Genomic DNA, 15,662 nt, shown 5'->3' on the forward strand with positions numbered 1-15,662 from the left:
ACTGGCCACTCCCAAACATCCAAGACAACTACAAAGTTTCTTCAGATAAGGTATTTTCAATATCCTTATAAATACTTCTTTTCAAGAACTTCTGGACGAGCTTACTGGTTTTCAAGCACATCTTACACTGTGACAGCTAGGTATATTTTTCTAGTCAGTGTAAAAACTCCAAGAACAAGTGACAAGGACCATGCCTTGTACACACTCTTTTTCCTGAAGGAATTGATGACATTTTAGACTTGTCACAACCCAATAAATAAAACTAGTACTATATGAATTAAAAAAAAAATTTAAAATACAAACCTTTACTTCTATTTTTTGAGTTTCTGATGGACACAGCATTTTCTTTTCTGCATTTCCTGGCTGATTGACCTTCCAGTAGCCCATAAACTTATGATCTGGTAATGGCAGTCTGTCAAATAATGTAGGAACAAATGAATTTTTACATTTATTAACCAGTAAGTGATATGGAATAAATAATTCAGACAACTGCATTTTCCCAACAAAATATATCTGAAGACTCTCTTGCAGAAAGTGTTTCCTTGCTAAAATATTTTATTCCTTTTTACATTTTAAATCAGAAAAATTTTATCCTTCTGGACTACTAATATAGACACAATCTAAGCAGTATCATAAAAGAAGAAGTCATTCATAATATGGCCTCAAAAGGAGAAGTTTTCCAGTCTGAATTATATGAGATATATCCAAACCATCTCTTGCTTTGCTTTATTTGGATCAGGTTGTGCCAGCACCCCTTAAAGGAACTCCTGCCAGCAGCTCACTCTTCTAAAAGACCAGCAGAATAAGCACAGTTAGCTCTGTGGCTTGTTAACCATGAAAGAAAAATTATTTCTGTTTATTTTACACTGCTCACATGAAAAAAGGCAAAGGAATACAGACATGAGAGTATTGCACTGCCTTCTGGCCAGTACAATCTACAGAAAGGATAGGGACAACTTCAAAAGCCACATTTGCCTGCCTTGGTATAAATTCCTCATTTCTGTATCTTTTATCTAAGGAAGAAATATGTGGACCACAGCAAAACTCATTTATACAGGAAAAGAAAATGCTGATGTGTGACAATCTAGCATCACAGCAAAATACAGACAGTGCAATTTTTCTTTCTTTCCTATGTAGTGATTTCCAGACACTGAAAGCAGTTTGACTTCATTAATTGGCACAGATACCTTCAAGCTAATGAACTCATCACTTTTGGCTTCTTTTTTTTTGGGACCAGTCACTCCTAAAGAGACCTCCTATCAAAACAGCATTCTGTGTCGCACATTATTGCACAGCCACAGGACTTGGCAAGAGAATAGAAGACATTCCTTCTCCCAGTTTCTATAAATATCTTCAAAGTCTATTTTAAGGAAGTTCTCTTAGACTGTTTGTTAAAAAGTATCTGCTTGGTCTCTTCTGTCCTATCTGATGATGCTTGTTCCTACTCTTACAATTACTTTCCCCCTCCTCACCAACCAACCCGGCGCTTTTAAATATTAGAGGATTGTTTAATTTCTTCTCTATATTATTTTCAGAATAAGAAGGGATCCCCCCCCCAAAAAAATCCCAAATTAAAATATCACTTGGGCTATATATAAAACGTAGAGAATTTTAGTTTTATTTTATTTTTCCCCTAAGAACTTATGGGAAAAGTCAGGGGATGAATACAGATATCCCTTAATTTTTGCTACTCATTCAGGAAAGATGTCTTAACATTTCTTAATGATATATTGATACCAAACCTCAAGCAATCAGAAGCCAGAAGTCACTGGCATTTACTCAGCCTCCATCACCATTCTGTGTTTGGACCATCTGCCAAGGCACTCAGACAGCCAAACACACTGCTTTGCAAACAGAAAATGGTTTGGATGCTATTGATCATTGGTGCTCACAGATAAACAAATGGCTAGCTGCCAGCAATGTGCCATTGGGGCATGTAATGAGGGAAGAGTATCTCATTAATTCCCTCTCTTAGTCAAAGAACCAGGAGAGTCTTCATAGCTTGTTTGTTGCCTGACTAAAAATATCATTAGACATCAGTGTTTGCAGAGTGATTGATATTGCATTTTTCCTCACTTCATTCTGCATTTTTCCACTGTTATACCTAGCTAGTATAGCCAAAATTCTTCCCAAATGAAGAAGAGAAATTGAAGCAGATAAAAGCAAAAACAAAACCAAAAACCCTCAAGTATATGGGGCTGTGTTTTCCCATGGCAACATTCAACACCATTAGGAAAAAACATTCATGATGAAGTATTTCAACATATACAAAATTCTTAGATACATTTATCCATGCAACCAGAAAAACAGACAAACAGTCAAGCCACTAGACTGAATGTCAGTTTAGATATCTATGAAATAGAATTTTACTTCAGGCTTCCATTTGGGTTTCTAAATGATTTGTTGGCAAAGCATTGTTTATGTCTTCAGCCACAAGCTGTCTTGTGTGCAAAAAAAAAAACCCTGGAGACTTCTTTTTGCTCTATGACTCTGAATAGCATAATCTCTGATATGCCTATAATCAACAATAGTTATTTCCCATTAGCTCAGTGGAACATCAGCTCTCACAAGGATTTGGACTTTAGTTTTAATTTCTCACACATTACTCCCATAGATAACATCCTAGAAATCAAGAACTTTACTAATGATCATGAATAGCTATTAAAATTTGAAAGAAAACAAATGTTAATAACCATCTTTAACCCAATACCTTGCTTTTTATATAGAATGACAGATTGCATTCCCAAATAAACATTTCCACTCTCTTTCAGCTTTCTGGAGATCTCCTTTGCTAATAGTTCCTCTCTTCCTTCAGAAAAACTGATTTCTACTTTCTCCTAGATTTTTGAGGTTTTGTTCTCTTCCCTGTTTCTGAATGATTTAGTTCCTCTGAGGCAGCAGAGCTAGTCATCATAAATAGCAAAGAGGAGGAAATGTAGATCTGAATTTCAGAATACAGAAAGCAGAGTTCACAATACAAAGCTCTTTGTCAAGAGTAATCTTTTTTTTTCTTTGCTGTCCCACTGTTCTCTTGTGTAAATCTGGTCTAAGAAAGACTAAGAGTGTTGAAGAAGCTGGTGGCATTAAGGTCTTACAATCAGTCTGCTGAATGAGTTTCAGGAGGAAGTGAGGGTGCAGAACAATGGAATAACATATCCACACTAAAAATGTGTATACATCTTCACAGCCTTCCCCTAGTGAATACATATGATACACATCAAAGTAACGAAACTACTTTATTTTTCCAGGACTTATAACAAGCAAATTTTGAAAATAACTTGAAGTGACAGAACTAGTAAAACTTCACTAGATGCTCCTGCCACACTTCTATATTGCAAATTAATTAACCAAGTAGCATTTACATAAAAGGCAGATAGAAAACAATGGAAATGTCAACACTGGCAAAAATCTGTAAGGCAAAGAGATCTGATAGGTATAAAAAGTGCAGTGGCTGAGTAAGAATGGTACTAAAACTTCACTGGTCTCTCCAACCTGGGTTGTACAAAGAAATCTATGATTTTTGCCTTCGTCAAAAGCTGGAAAGGGTTTCTAGAACAGAAAAGCTACAGGCAGACTGCATTAATCTTGTAAGAAATCCAGGATTTAAAAGCAATTTCTAAGGATTTATTCCTGATCAGTTCTTTGATTATGGATGTGTCAAAACCTGTTGCTTAAGGAAAATTCAAAATTGTTTTTCTGTTTATACACCCTTAATTTTAGATCCTGGTTTTCTACATGATTACTGCTGTCCATGAAATGTATATGTAGGCAGGGTTCAGAAAAGTGATTGCATGAGGGCACTTCTACAAGAAATTACTGTTTATCCTGAATTTCTGCATGCACAGCCATCAAAGGGAAAATGATCTGTCAAAACATAATTCTCTTGTGCTGCTAGAAAACTTTTAAAAGTGACACCTAAAGAACACAATTTCTTTCTGTTTTATATTTTTGATTTAAGCAAATAAATTCATTTTAGGGTATTTAAAAAAATTATCAAACAACAAAAAACCTAAATCACCAAACAACTGTGTTAAAAAGCCAACAGAACCTGCTCATAAAGTTATTTGTTTAGCTTTCAGAGAACATACTACAAGATGGATATGAATGCTGTAAAACTGCAGCTCCACTGAAAACAAATTCTTCACTGCCAGGCATCGTATTAGTACAGCTGTGGAGATGAACTATGACATACAACAAAGCTGCTTAATATATGATCTTGTAAACCAGCTCAGTGCTGGCACAGAATGTATTATTCAAGGTCTCCAGTAACAGCCTGTGCTCCATCTAGCTGAAAAGATTTCCATCCCACGTAACCTTTTTGGACTTAAGAAAGATACAGCTTGAAATCAGGAAAATTCCTTGCCAACCAGTTCTCCATAATTTATCCAAATATATTTTGATTTGAAGACATTCAGTAGACATTCTGAATTAGACATTCAGAACAGTTGTATGTTAAAACTCCTGTTCCCGTACAATTCCCCTTCCTCAGCTGGCCTTGCAACACACAGGGTTGGCAACAGGCCCTGTATGATAGGAGACATACCCAATAATTAACTACAGATTACCCGGGGGGGAAAAAAGCCACATGAAAGAACAGGCTCAAGAGAAAAACAAAGCTGTTAAAATGTACATATTTGCATTACATATAAAAAACCCAGTTGATATAAAACAAATATTGAATTTATAGGAAGCACCTGGAAATGAATAGTGACAGGAGGAAAAATGTGGAATGGCAATTTCATCAAGGATAAATGTCAGAATTAGGATTAAATGCTGTTTTACCTAGAAATTGCAGATGGCCTGAACTGTGCACTGAAATGGCAGATTAACATGAATTTATTACAATATGACATTACAGATGTCAATGGGAAAAACAAAATGTAATTGTACACATAAAGAAAGATAATGAGTTAGTACCATGAATAATTCATTTTACCTACTATGTCTTGGCAAACCATCATAGACAATCCATCTGCTTTACATACAATACTGATAAAAATTATAAACTAGTGGACAGGTGGCACCAAGAGAGACAGACAGTACTTTAACACCTGACAATACTGAACACGTCAGTACCTTGAGGAATGGTTATCCTACCTGGAAACTGAAGAAAGCAAAAAGACCAAGTAAAGAATTCCTTTACAGGTCTAATACATTATATTAATTTTGCTAATAAATAAATTAGTATTAACAAATTAATTTCTCTCTTGAAAAAACAACTACTGCAAGAATCATTCTGTAAATGGTCATTATATACCATCTAATCTTCCCTTCCAAGACTAGGTATATTAATTCCAGAATTTAATCTAAAATTCCCATAAGGGTCACTGCAAGCATCTGTTAAATTTTCCTTGGATTTCAGCAATTTCAGCTGGATACATACCTAAATAATTCTTCTATTGAGACCCTGTACTTTAGTGTGTTGCTTGTGTGTCTCATGTTTTTTTCTTCCTATATTTACAGCAGTTATGTTTCAGCAGCAATTTAAATAATTCTGATTTATGCAAGTTTTCTTTTTAATTCAGTAATAGGTGACAGCCTTCTCCAAAGCTTAGTATAATAAGAATTCACAAATCATTTGATTCAAGACATGCCAGACAGCACCTGTGTAAAGGAGTCAGCATTTCACTATAACAATTTTCCTGCCCCAGAATCTCCTGGAAATGCTTCTGTATCACAAAATTTAATTGTACAGAATTTGTATTCTTATACAACAATTTTGCCGTTGTGTGACTAACATCCTTAGGAAGAAATGGTTTGGACTATTATCCCAGTTTTCATGTTACTAAATAGAACTGCTGTGCAATTTATTACGATAGCAAGTAAGTCTTTAAAGTCTACCAAAAAAAGACTGGGGCACAAAAGTCATCTGTGAGGATATGCTGCTGTTGCTGGAACAACATAGAAATCACACCTTCAGATTGCCAGCTTGTGAGAGAGCAAGCAGGTAGCAGAAAACTAGCTTAAAACAGAAAGTGATATTGACATGTCATAAAACCAATCTGAAAAAAACCCAATACAGTGAGAAAAACATAAGTGTCAAGAAAGTTGATCACATAAAGTGAAGATGGGGTAAGTGCTACGGAGGGTTTTGTAAAAAGGATGTGGAGATTTATGTTTAGAAAACCAGAGGTGAGTTAAATATGGCAGGAAATGCAAACATACTGGGCTTTTAAAATGTCAATACATTTCTATTCTGTATTCTCATACTACTGTACTTGGCTTCTGCAAAAATGAACTTGACCAGTTTCTACCCAATACTTAATGATGGATACACATCAAGTGAAACAAGGAGCATTAAAGAAAAATAAAACCAAACAGAGGCCTTAAAATAAAGGAAGATTGAGAGGTAACTTTCTAGTGCCGAGGCTATTTAGAAACAAGACTGACTTGCCTTGGGAGGTTATAGAACTTCATCTCTGAAGGTCTTCAGGCATGAATCACGAAAAAATAAGCTAAGGTTTTAGAATAAGCTGCATCTTTTCTGAAGGAGATGGGCCAGACTAGAGTAACACCACTATCCTATTCTCAGATTCATGGAAAACAACAGAGAGATCAGTACTCCAGTATCTTTTCTGCAGCAGTCCAAACAACATATACCAAATTACCTCAATGCGTCTGTCCATCATGGGAGATTGCAATATGGGCTGGAACAGATTTGGAGAGATTATCTCTATGTTCTTAAACCTCAAGACAAAATCAATTGTGCCTAAACATGAAAGATGTGGCTGTAATTCAAGGTGATCTACCTGTGGCTTACACAGGAGTGAATCTCATGACCAAAATCAAGATTGTCTTACAATGGAAGGGTAAGAAACTGAAATGCCAGGTTTCCTGTAGTTTCCAGTTGTAGTGGATGAGAGTGATGGATTGAGACCAAGACAGGTAGGTTGGACAGACCATCAAAGCCAAGTGCTCACCCCAGCACAGTTGTTTTGATCAGCTGTGTGTGAACTGCTTCTGTAGTTTCTCCTCCCCTGAGCCTTCAGTGTACAAATTATGCGCTCACAGCTGCCTGTCTAGTGAAGTTTTTGATATGCATCTTGTGGGGATCTTGTATGTCTGTCATCCTTGGAGTAACCTGTCCTAGAAAACCTCAGTGATCAATTCAAAATGATCAGCTGATTATCTTTAATTCAATATGATTACATTTTTCTTTTATCTTCTCACTTTTAGACTGAGCAGTCCCCAATTACAGCAATCTTTCTGTTACGTTTCCTAAACCTCCAATTGTCTCATTACTAAAGAATCCTCTCCCACATCTAATACTTCTAAAATTATCCAAAGACCAAATTTCTCAAAAACTATAACAAACATTGTAATTAGTTAAAATAGAAATTACCAAGTGATGTTCAGCAAAGAAATTATGGCAAGAGTTTCAAGTGTGTTCTGTCAATTTGACAGATTTTGTCATTGCTCAAGTACTGTTTCCCCAGGCATGTAATAGTCCTGTCATCAAAATTAAAAGGTACACCACAGGCACTACTCTGCCAATCTTTTTTAATAATTATATGTAGGATATTAGCTATGATAACAGCGGTGCTGCAGCACATGGAGAAACCCACACACGGACACTTAACACCACAGAATGTGTAAGGCTAGAAAGGACCACAGTGGCCATCTGCTCCAACCTCTCTGTTCAAGCAGGGTCACCCAGAGCACAGGGTTGCATCCAAAGGTTCTTGAATACCTCCAGTAAGAAACACTCCACAGCCTTTCTGGGCAATTTGTTCCAGTGCTCATTCACCCACACCAGAATCACTATCAATACATCATGCCATAAAAATCAGTCCCTCCTTAGCAAATATAAAGTATGCATGTCATGTGGCAAACTCAATTTTCCATATATCCATAAAGCTTTCACCATGAAAGGGAAATATTTGTTTCTTCATAAATAAATTATGCATTAGAGCTCAAGACAGAGTAAGTTTTCTAATTATTTTTGAATATAATCTACTTAAGCCTGTTTTCTGTGAATTTTGGAAGAATGTATTACATTTGTTTCACAGAATCATAGAATAATTTGTGTTGTAAAGGACCTTAATGATCATCTGGCATCAACACCCCCTGCCATGGGAAGGTACACCTTCCACTGGACCAAGTTGCTCAAAGCCCTGCCCAACGACGCCTTGAAATCTTGGAGGGAGGGGACATGCACAACTTTTCTGAGCAACCTGTTCCAGTGCCTCACCAGCCTCACAGTAAAGAATTTCTTCCTAATATCTCATCTAAACATACCCTCTTTCAGTTTAAAGCCATTCCCCCTTGTTCTGCCAATAAAAGCCCTTGTAAAAAGTATCTCTCCAGCTCTCTGGTAAGGCCCCTTCAGAGACTGGGGGGTGGCTTGAAGACGGGAGGGCATTACTACATAATGTAGCTGGTTTGATTGTAATCTCTGCAAAAGAAGAATGTGGTGTAATATATCAACTAACAATACAATTAAAGAATAACAGTGACATACAAAAGCTGTTCTTCAAGCTTACATGCACTGCTCCATTCAGGAGAAATACTTTTGTAGAGCCCTCTGTGAGCATCAAAGACAAAACCCAGCTACCACTGAAGACAACTTTTTTTTTCTGCAGACTTTGGTGAAAAGTAACAGGACAGAAGTGTATTGCAATTGAATTAAAAACACAGGAGGAGAAACAAGTATTTCCCTTTATTAAGATACGCCTGTTTACCTTACAAGCTATTAATTATGTACACAGATGTTATAAATATTAATAATAAGCAAATACTCGATCATGAAGTAATTTATATTGTTGTAACTTATTTGGAAGATTATAAATTTGAACCAGTGGAGGATTGACTTCCAAGAATTCCAGGTTGTTTTAAAATCAATTAGCAGCAACATAACACACTTATAAAGTGATCATGAGAAATATGTCTTCTTAATATATATCTTAGGTTATTCTTACTCCTTGGCCAGCTGTACATTGGTTGGTTTTGCTCCAATAGGTATCCCATGTTTGTGCAAAGTTTTGTATAAAATTTCACGCACTTCATTGTTGTAGGAGTCAAAGTCAAACACATTTCGAACAACATTTGCGAGTCCTTCGGATGGAAATTTCTGTAAACAAACAGACCGCCAAATTTCTCTTAGTGACTGTCTATTAAGTTACAGCACATCATTATGCACTTCTAAAATGAACAATTGTAACTTTGATTGACAGACAAGTTCTGAAGTAATTTTTACTTTTCATTTCCAGGACATCATTTCAAGTCAGGATGAAATTACTGACTGGAAACACTAAACTTGACTGACACTAAACTTGATTTAAGCAAAAAAAGCATGTGACAACTATTTAACACTAAACACCATTAATGGTTTAAAGAACTACTTTCATTATAAACACAACAAGATGGCATAATCATTGGAGAATATAATTAATACTATCCTGTATTCTTAAAATTTGCTTTCTGTAAACCATGAAGATCTGATACAAAGACACACATTCATATAATTCACCCACACAATTAATTTACGAATTCTGACTCTTAATGTTTAATATAGAGAAGCAAATAATACACTGCTTGGTTAACAAGAACTATTTAGATCATGATGGATTTTAGTAGACACAGAAATTCACTTAAGATTCTCAAATTTTTTTTTCTTAGGGAAAAATACTAGTTGGAATGTGCTATGTACATTTAAAAATCCCAAATATTTATAAGACTTTCATTAGTATTTTTAGCAGAAATTAAAGTTTTGTTACTGTGCTGGACTGATTATTCTGGATGAAGAATTAAATGATTGGATTGCATCTAGAGAGTAGTGGTCAATGGCTCAGGGTCCCAATGAAGATGCGTGACAAATGTCAGTACAGACCTCGGGGATCTGTACTGGGACCAGGACTGTTTATTATCTTCATCAATGACAGAGCAGGACTGAGTGCACTCAGAAAATGTGCAGATGACACCAAGCTGACTGATACAGCTAACATGCTTGTGGAGTGGAATGCTGTCTGTTGGGACCCAGACAAGTAGAGAAGTGGGGCCACAGGAGTTTCATGAGGTTCAGCAAGGCTGTGCATTGTCCTGCACTGGGCTGGGGTAACCACTTGAATCAGCTGGAGGATGAACAGATTGAGAGCAGCTCTGACAAGGACTTGGGAGTGCTGGAAGATGAGAAATTGGACATGACCTGGCAATGGGCACCTGCAGCCCAGAAACCCAAATGTGTCCTGGGCTGCACTGAAAGCAGCACAGGGCAAGGGAGGGGATTCTGCCCCTCTGCTCTGCTCTGGTGAGACCCCACCTGCAGTGCTGCATCCAGCTCTGGGGTTCTCAACATAAGAAACACATGGACCTGCTGAATTGAGTACATAGGAGTGCCTCAAAGATGATCAGAGGGCTGGAGCACCTCTCCTGGGAAGACAGGCTGAGAGATTTGCTCAGCCTGGAGAAAACTCTAAGGAGACCTTATAACACCTTCCAGTACCTAAAAGGAGCTATAAGAGAGATGGAGAGGGACTGGAAGGGCATGTAGTGATAGGACAAGGGGGAATTGCTTTAAATAGAAAAAGGACAGATTTAGATCAGGTATTAGGAAGAAATTCATTACTATGAGGGTGGTGAGTTACTGGCATAGGCTGCCCAAAGAAGTTGTGGATGCCCCATTCCTGAAGTGCTCAAGGTCAGGTTGGATGGGGCTTTGAGCAACCTGGCCTAGTGGAAGGCGTCCCTGCCCACAGCAGCAGGGAACTAGAATATCTTTTAGGTGCTTTGCAGCCAAAACTATTCTAGGATTCTATAAGCTAAAATAGGAGAAATGAAGAATTTTTAATATCAGAAAATCACTCAGAGAAACTGATGTCATTGATTAAGAAAGCCAGTGAGGTGGAGGACCCCATGCTGGAGCAGGTATATGCCAAAAGGAGGCTGTGATCTCTGGCTGTGAGAAGCCCACACTGGAGCAGGCTCCTGGCAGGACTTGTGGCCCTGTGGAAGGGCCCCAGGCTGGAGCAGTTCCTGCAGAACTGCAGCCAGTGGGAAGGACTCACACTAGAGAAGCTCTAGACAGTCAGGAGGACTGTCTCCTATGGGAGGGCTCCCACACTGGAGCATGGGAGGACATCAGGGAGGAGTCCTTCCCCTGAGGAGAAAGTGGTGGCAGAGACAACGTGTGACGAACTGACCACAGCTCCCTTTCCCCATCCTCTTGTGCTGCTGAAGGGGAGGAGGCAGAGAAAGGCAGGAGTGAAGCTGAACTTGGGAATAAGGGAGGAGTAGGGGGACAGTGTTTTAAGATCTGTGTTTATTTCTCATCTTCCTACTCTGATTTGATTTGCTATAAATCAAACTAATTTCTGCAAGTCAAGTCTATTTTGCCTGTAACTGGTGAGTGATCTCTCCCTGCCTTTATCTTGTTCTATAGGCATTTCATTATATTTTCTCTTCCCAGCTGAGGAGGGAGGTGGCAGAATATATTTGGAGGGCACCTGGCATCCAGCCAGGGTTAGCTGAGCACAGATGTAAATGGAGCAAACCAAAAAAAAGAATTTAAAAAAATAATTATCAACTTGCTGCATATCCTGGAACTTTACTGCCTAACTGATTAATTTTATCCTTTTTTTTGGCAAGAGATTGGAGTGAGAATCTTTCTATTTAAAAATGTCTCACTTTTTCTCCACAGGCCTTTCATTCAAATACTAGATTTTTCAGACAAGGACCTAGACACTTCCATCTCAGTATGGCACATTTACAGTGATGAACTTGTGGAGAGATATTTTAAGAAGTTGTAATCTTAATTGTTTTTTCCCCATTAGTGAGCTAGGCTGGTATGGAGAACTTGAAAAACAGACTTAATTGTCAGAGAAGTTCATAAATGTATTAAAAATGCAGATATTTGAATCCTGATTAAAAATTAAAACAGAAGAAAACAGAAGAATTTCAGAAATGCTTTGACCTATACTCTTAATCAAATATCAGCATTAGAAGTTTAATATTTTCCCAAATTTATAAATATCTGATCTTGGTAATAAAATACCTGTGACACAAGCAATACTAAAATTAGCTAGTCACTGTGATAGACTAGAATATCACTGCTAAATTAAGCTTGTACAAACCTTTTTTTATCTGTGGTGTACATGGCACAGAATATTTTAATACTAGTGTTGCTATAAAAGCATATTAAACTATGTTCTGCTTTTTAAATCTGTCTATGAGGGACCTACTAGAAGTTCTGCATCATTACAGCTTAGCAAAATACAAGTTATTATGGGGTGATATAAAATTGTTCTACAGCCTGTGCCATCCTTGTTACAACATCCAGTTCTAATGAAGTAACAAGTACAATGAAAGAGGTACTCAACCCATTCTCCCATTATCCATTCCAACTAAACACTAAATGTATAAACATTTCACACATAAGGTGAATTGAAAAGTTCAGGACAATGTTTAGTAGTGAAAGTGCTAACTTCTACATTTTTAATTGCACCTTGGCCTAATTGCACCAGTAAAAAGTAGAGAATCATCCTGAAACAACATTTATAGCATAAATACTACGTCTTCTCTGTTCTTCTCAGTGAAAGCATAACCAACGCACCAGCACCAAGCTATCTAACTCACTCATGAACTATGCTTTCACCTCCCTGCATTAGGTACTGCAGAAACCTTGGTCAAGTACTTCAAATAATATCCAGTTTTCCCTAGAAGTCTCCAAGTATGTCTGCAGTTCTCTGAATCACTGCATAACTACTGCCACCAATACGCTTTTCTGCAATGAACTGTCTTAACAGTCCATGCCTCTTGTGTCAGCTGGACATCATAAAAAATTTCCTGAGGTATAACAGATGGGAACACAAGCCACTTGTACAAAGGTCCTCTACTTCAGTAATTAAAAAAAAATCAAAACTCTTCTGTTTCAACCAGAACAAATCCAATCCCTCTTTAATAACTGCTTGGACAACTGCTTACTGAAGAAAGGAAGTGACAGTTCACTTAAAGGAAAAAAAGAAAAAGACAAGAAAACCCCAAAAAAGGTGACTGTTTGGGGCTTGAACTGAACATAAAAAAAATAAAAATGGATTCTATTGATTTTTAAAATGAGATTACTAGAGAAAATATGGATCTCTTATCAGTCTGACTGGTTGTCATTCACTGATTCTTCCCCTTACAACTAACACTTCTGTGTGTACCTTAGATTATTTTCATAACTTAGATTCTTGCTTATTCCTTAAAATAGTAAGTCACATAGTTTTTTGCTTTCAACAACTGTATATTTTTATTTATATATTGTATGCTTTATTTGATAGAGAATTTGACTTGGTGAAAAAGCTGTATATTTTTGAATCTAACATTCCATGAGGGTAGGTATTGCTACAGTCTGTGTAAAATCTAGGAGCAAAATTGTAATTTGCAGTAGAAATCAAGAATCTTAATTCAAATATGCTATACCCATTGAGATCTACTATACTTCTACCACTGTCCTGAAACGAAAGTGATAAATTATCTGGTATTCAGTCTATAACGAGTCCAGACTTTTTGTTTTAGACTTCTGCCTCGCGTTCTCACTAACACTCATTTCCTGATGTATCTTGGTGCCTTCAGACACGCGTTCCTTCCCCTGTGCTCTTGGTTTCCCCCTGCACCCACCCCTACACTGTTTTACTGAATGTTGCCAGTTCTCTCTGTGCCTCCTCAGTTGTCCTTCAGCAGGGCCAGAAGTATGATGTCTATGGCTCATCCCGAGTGACAGACATACTAATGGATTAACCAGTACTCATGTCTTTAGTGGGCATCATCCACTGCCAAATGAAAGAGCCGAATACCTGCAATTTCAATCAGCTCCTCTCTGTCATTTAGCCCCTGATTTTGATTAAATCGGCAGAAACCTAATTATCTTTGAAAATTGATAACTGAGATCCATTGTGACTGGCCAAAAGGGTAAAAGGTTATTAGGCAGCAAAGTGAGAAGGGGATATGAACTGGTTTTTGATAAACCTAGTTTCCTTTTGAGATTAGGCTGAACATTAAAAAAAGGCACTATCTTACCACAAAAGCTAACTGAATAGGCCTTAAAACCTGATGATGAGTAGACTTCAGGGCCAGAAGGTTTCTTAGGCATTTACTGTTTGAAAACTGCTATATTAGTGCCTACTATCAGGAAGCAATCTGAGATATAAACAAGAAAGACGGCCAAGAAGAAAAAATTTCAGCGTTCTGAAATGAAAGAAGAGTTAATAAAAAAACTATTGCCATTTTATCTAAACTAATGTGGCTTTCCTGATTAACATCTACCAAGGTCTCATGAAAAACAGCATACTGGATTGCAGAGAAGCAGTCACAGCATACCCTGGTTACAGGCACCTTATGGTAACCCAACAGAGCGAGGACAGAGCTTCTGAGCTTACCCATAAGCTACTATTAACATAAAGACTTTTGACATTTGACAGTCTGACAACTGGAGGCGAGCAAGACAAAAAAGCTGTATCCAGGTCACCTGCCAACTAGAACTGCAAGATCCAAATTCCTGATACAGAATGTGAGGAGAAAAAGTTGCAGCATCCAAGTTAGGTACCTGCATTAGACAGCTCTCTCTATGCCTGCAGTTTTGGGTCTTCGAAATAGTTTGGTGTCTCAAGTATCACCAAAGAAACCTTTCCCTAAGAAAAAGTTAGAATAGAGGCAACCTAGCTCTGAACACAATGTCTAAGCTACAACTAAATTACTACATGTTCCCTCCTTGCATAATCTTTAGGGGAAGATAATCTTGTAACTGTACTCCCTATGTGTATCCTAAATGCTGAAGACCAAAATTAGTCAGTCAGAGGTTAGCCTAACAATATGGTGACACCACAGCAATCAGTATATTTTTAACTGACTAGTCCTGATGATCAGATGTGCTCTCAGACAACAGTAATCAAAAGCACTTTTTTCCCCCAAAACATTCAATATTTTTTTAAACAAGCAAAAAATTCCAAAATTACGTGAAAGAAATCAACACAATAGTACAAAGAGAGCAGTGCTGTGCTGTAAGGGAAATTGTTTAACAACATGACTAACTTCCCTCCTTCCTTCCTAAGGACCAGCAATTTTATTGACTCATTTCCCTCCTTCCTCTTTCTTCTTTACCTGAAGACCTAAAAGTTTCTTACTTTGGAAAACCCATTATGTTTATATTCATTGTTTACATTTGGCTACTCACAGTTTTTTATTATTCAGATTGAAAACCAAGTTACAGTAAACAAAATATTGCATTCTTGCTAGGAGACTAGAATCTTGAAAATAAATGCTACAAAACAAGTCAAAGATGCATGTTGGAGAAGTATTTGGATATTTACACTTTGAAAGAGGTGAAACCTTAGGAGATGGGAAACTTTGCCACTGAACTGCCCCCAATGTCCAGGTTGAAGTGACCGTACTAATCTGCTTAAGTGAAGGAGACAGAAGCAGACAGTAAGAGTCCTTAAGACAATTAGCAATGCAGCTCTTTCAATCTCCAATTCGATGCTGTTCACACTCAAATAAAACAAGAATTAAGTCTTATGTTTCTGCACCGATCACTAACAGAAATCAGTACAACTTCAGGTTACTTGGAGATAGATGATGAAGGAAAGAAGCTAGGAAGGAAGATAGGAAGCGCAGAAGGGTATGAAGACCAAAGAGAGTTAATATAACAAACACCCTAAAAAATTAGCTTCTCAGCAGCACAGGAAATA

The 15,662-nt window shown here is 37.4% G+C and overlaps 1 protein-coding gene across 1 annotated transcript in view; it reads right to left on the minus strand.

Annotated features, from left to right (window-relative positions):
- VWA8 (von Willebrand factor A domain containing 8) overlaps window positions 1–15,662 on the minus strand; it is a 179,392-nt gene that overhangs the window by 63,025 nt on the left and 100,705 nt on the right. Inside the window, exons 26-27 of the mRNA XM_084226836.1 lie at window positions 8,919–9,070; window positions 304–412 (exon numbers count right to left, since the gene is read on the minus strand). Coding sequence (XP_084082962.1) covers window positions 304–412; window positions 8,919–9,070 — 261 coding nt within the window. The remainder of the gene's footprint in view (window positions 1–303; window positions 413–8,918; window positions 9,071–15,662) is intronic.

This window comes from Fringilla coelebs (assembly GCF_963513975.1).
Source record: "Fringilla coelebs genome assembly, chromosome: 2".
NCBI lineage: Eukaryota > Metazoa > Chordata > Aves > Passeriformes > Fringillidae > Fringilla > Fringilla coelebs.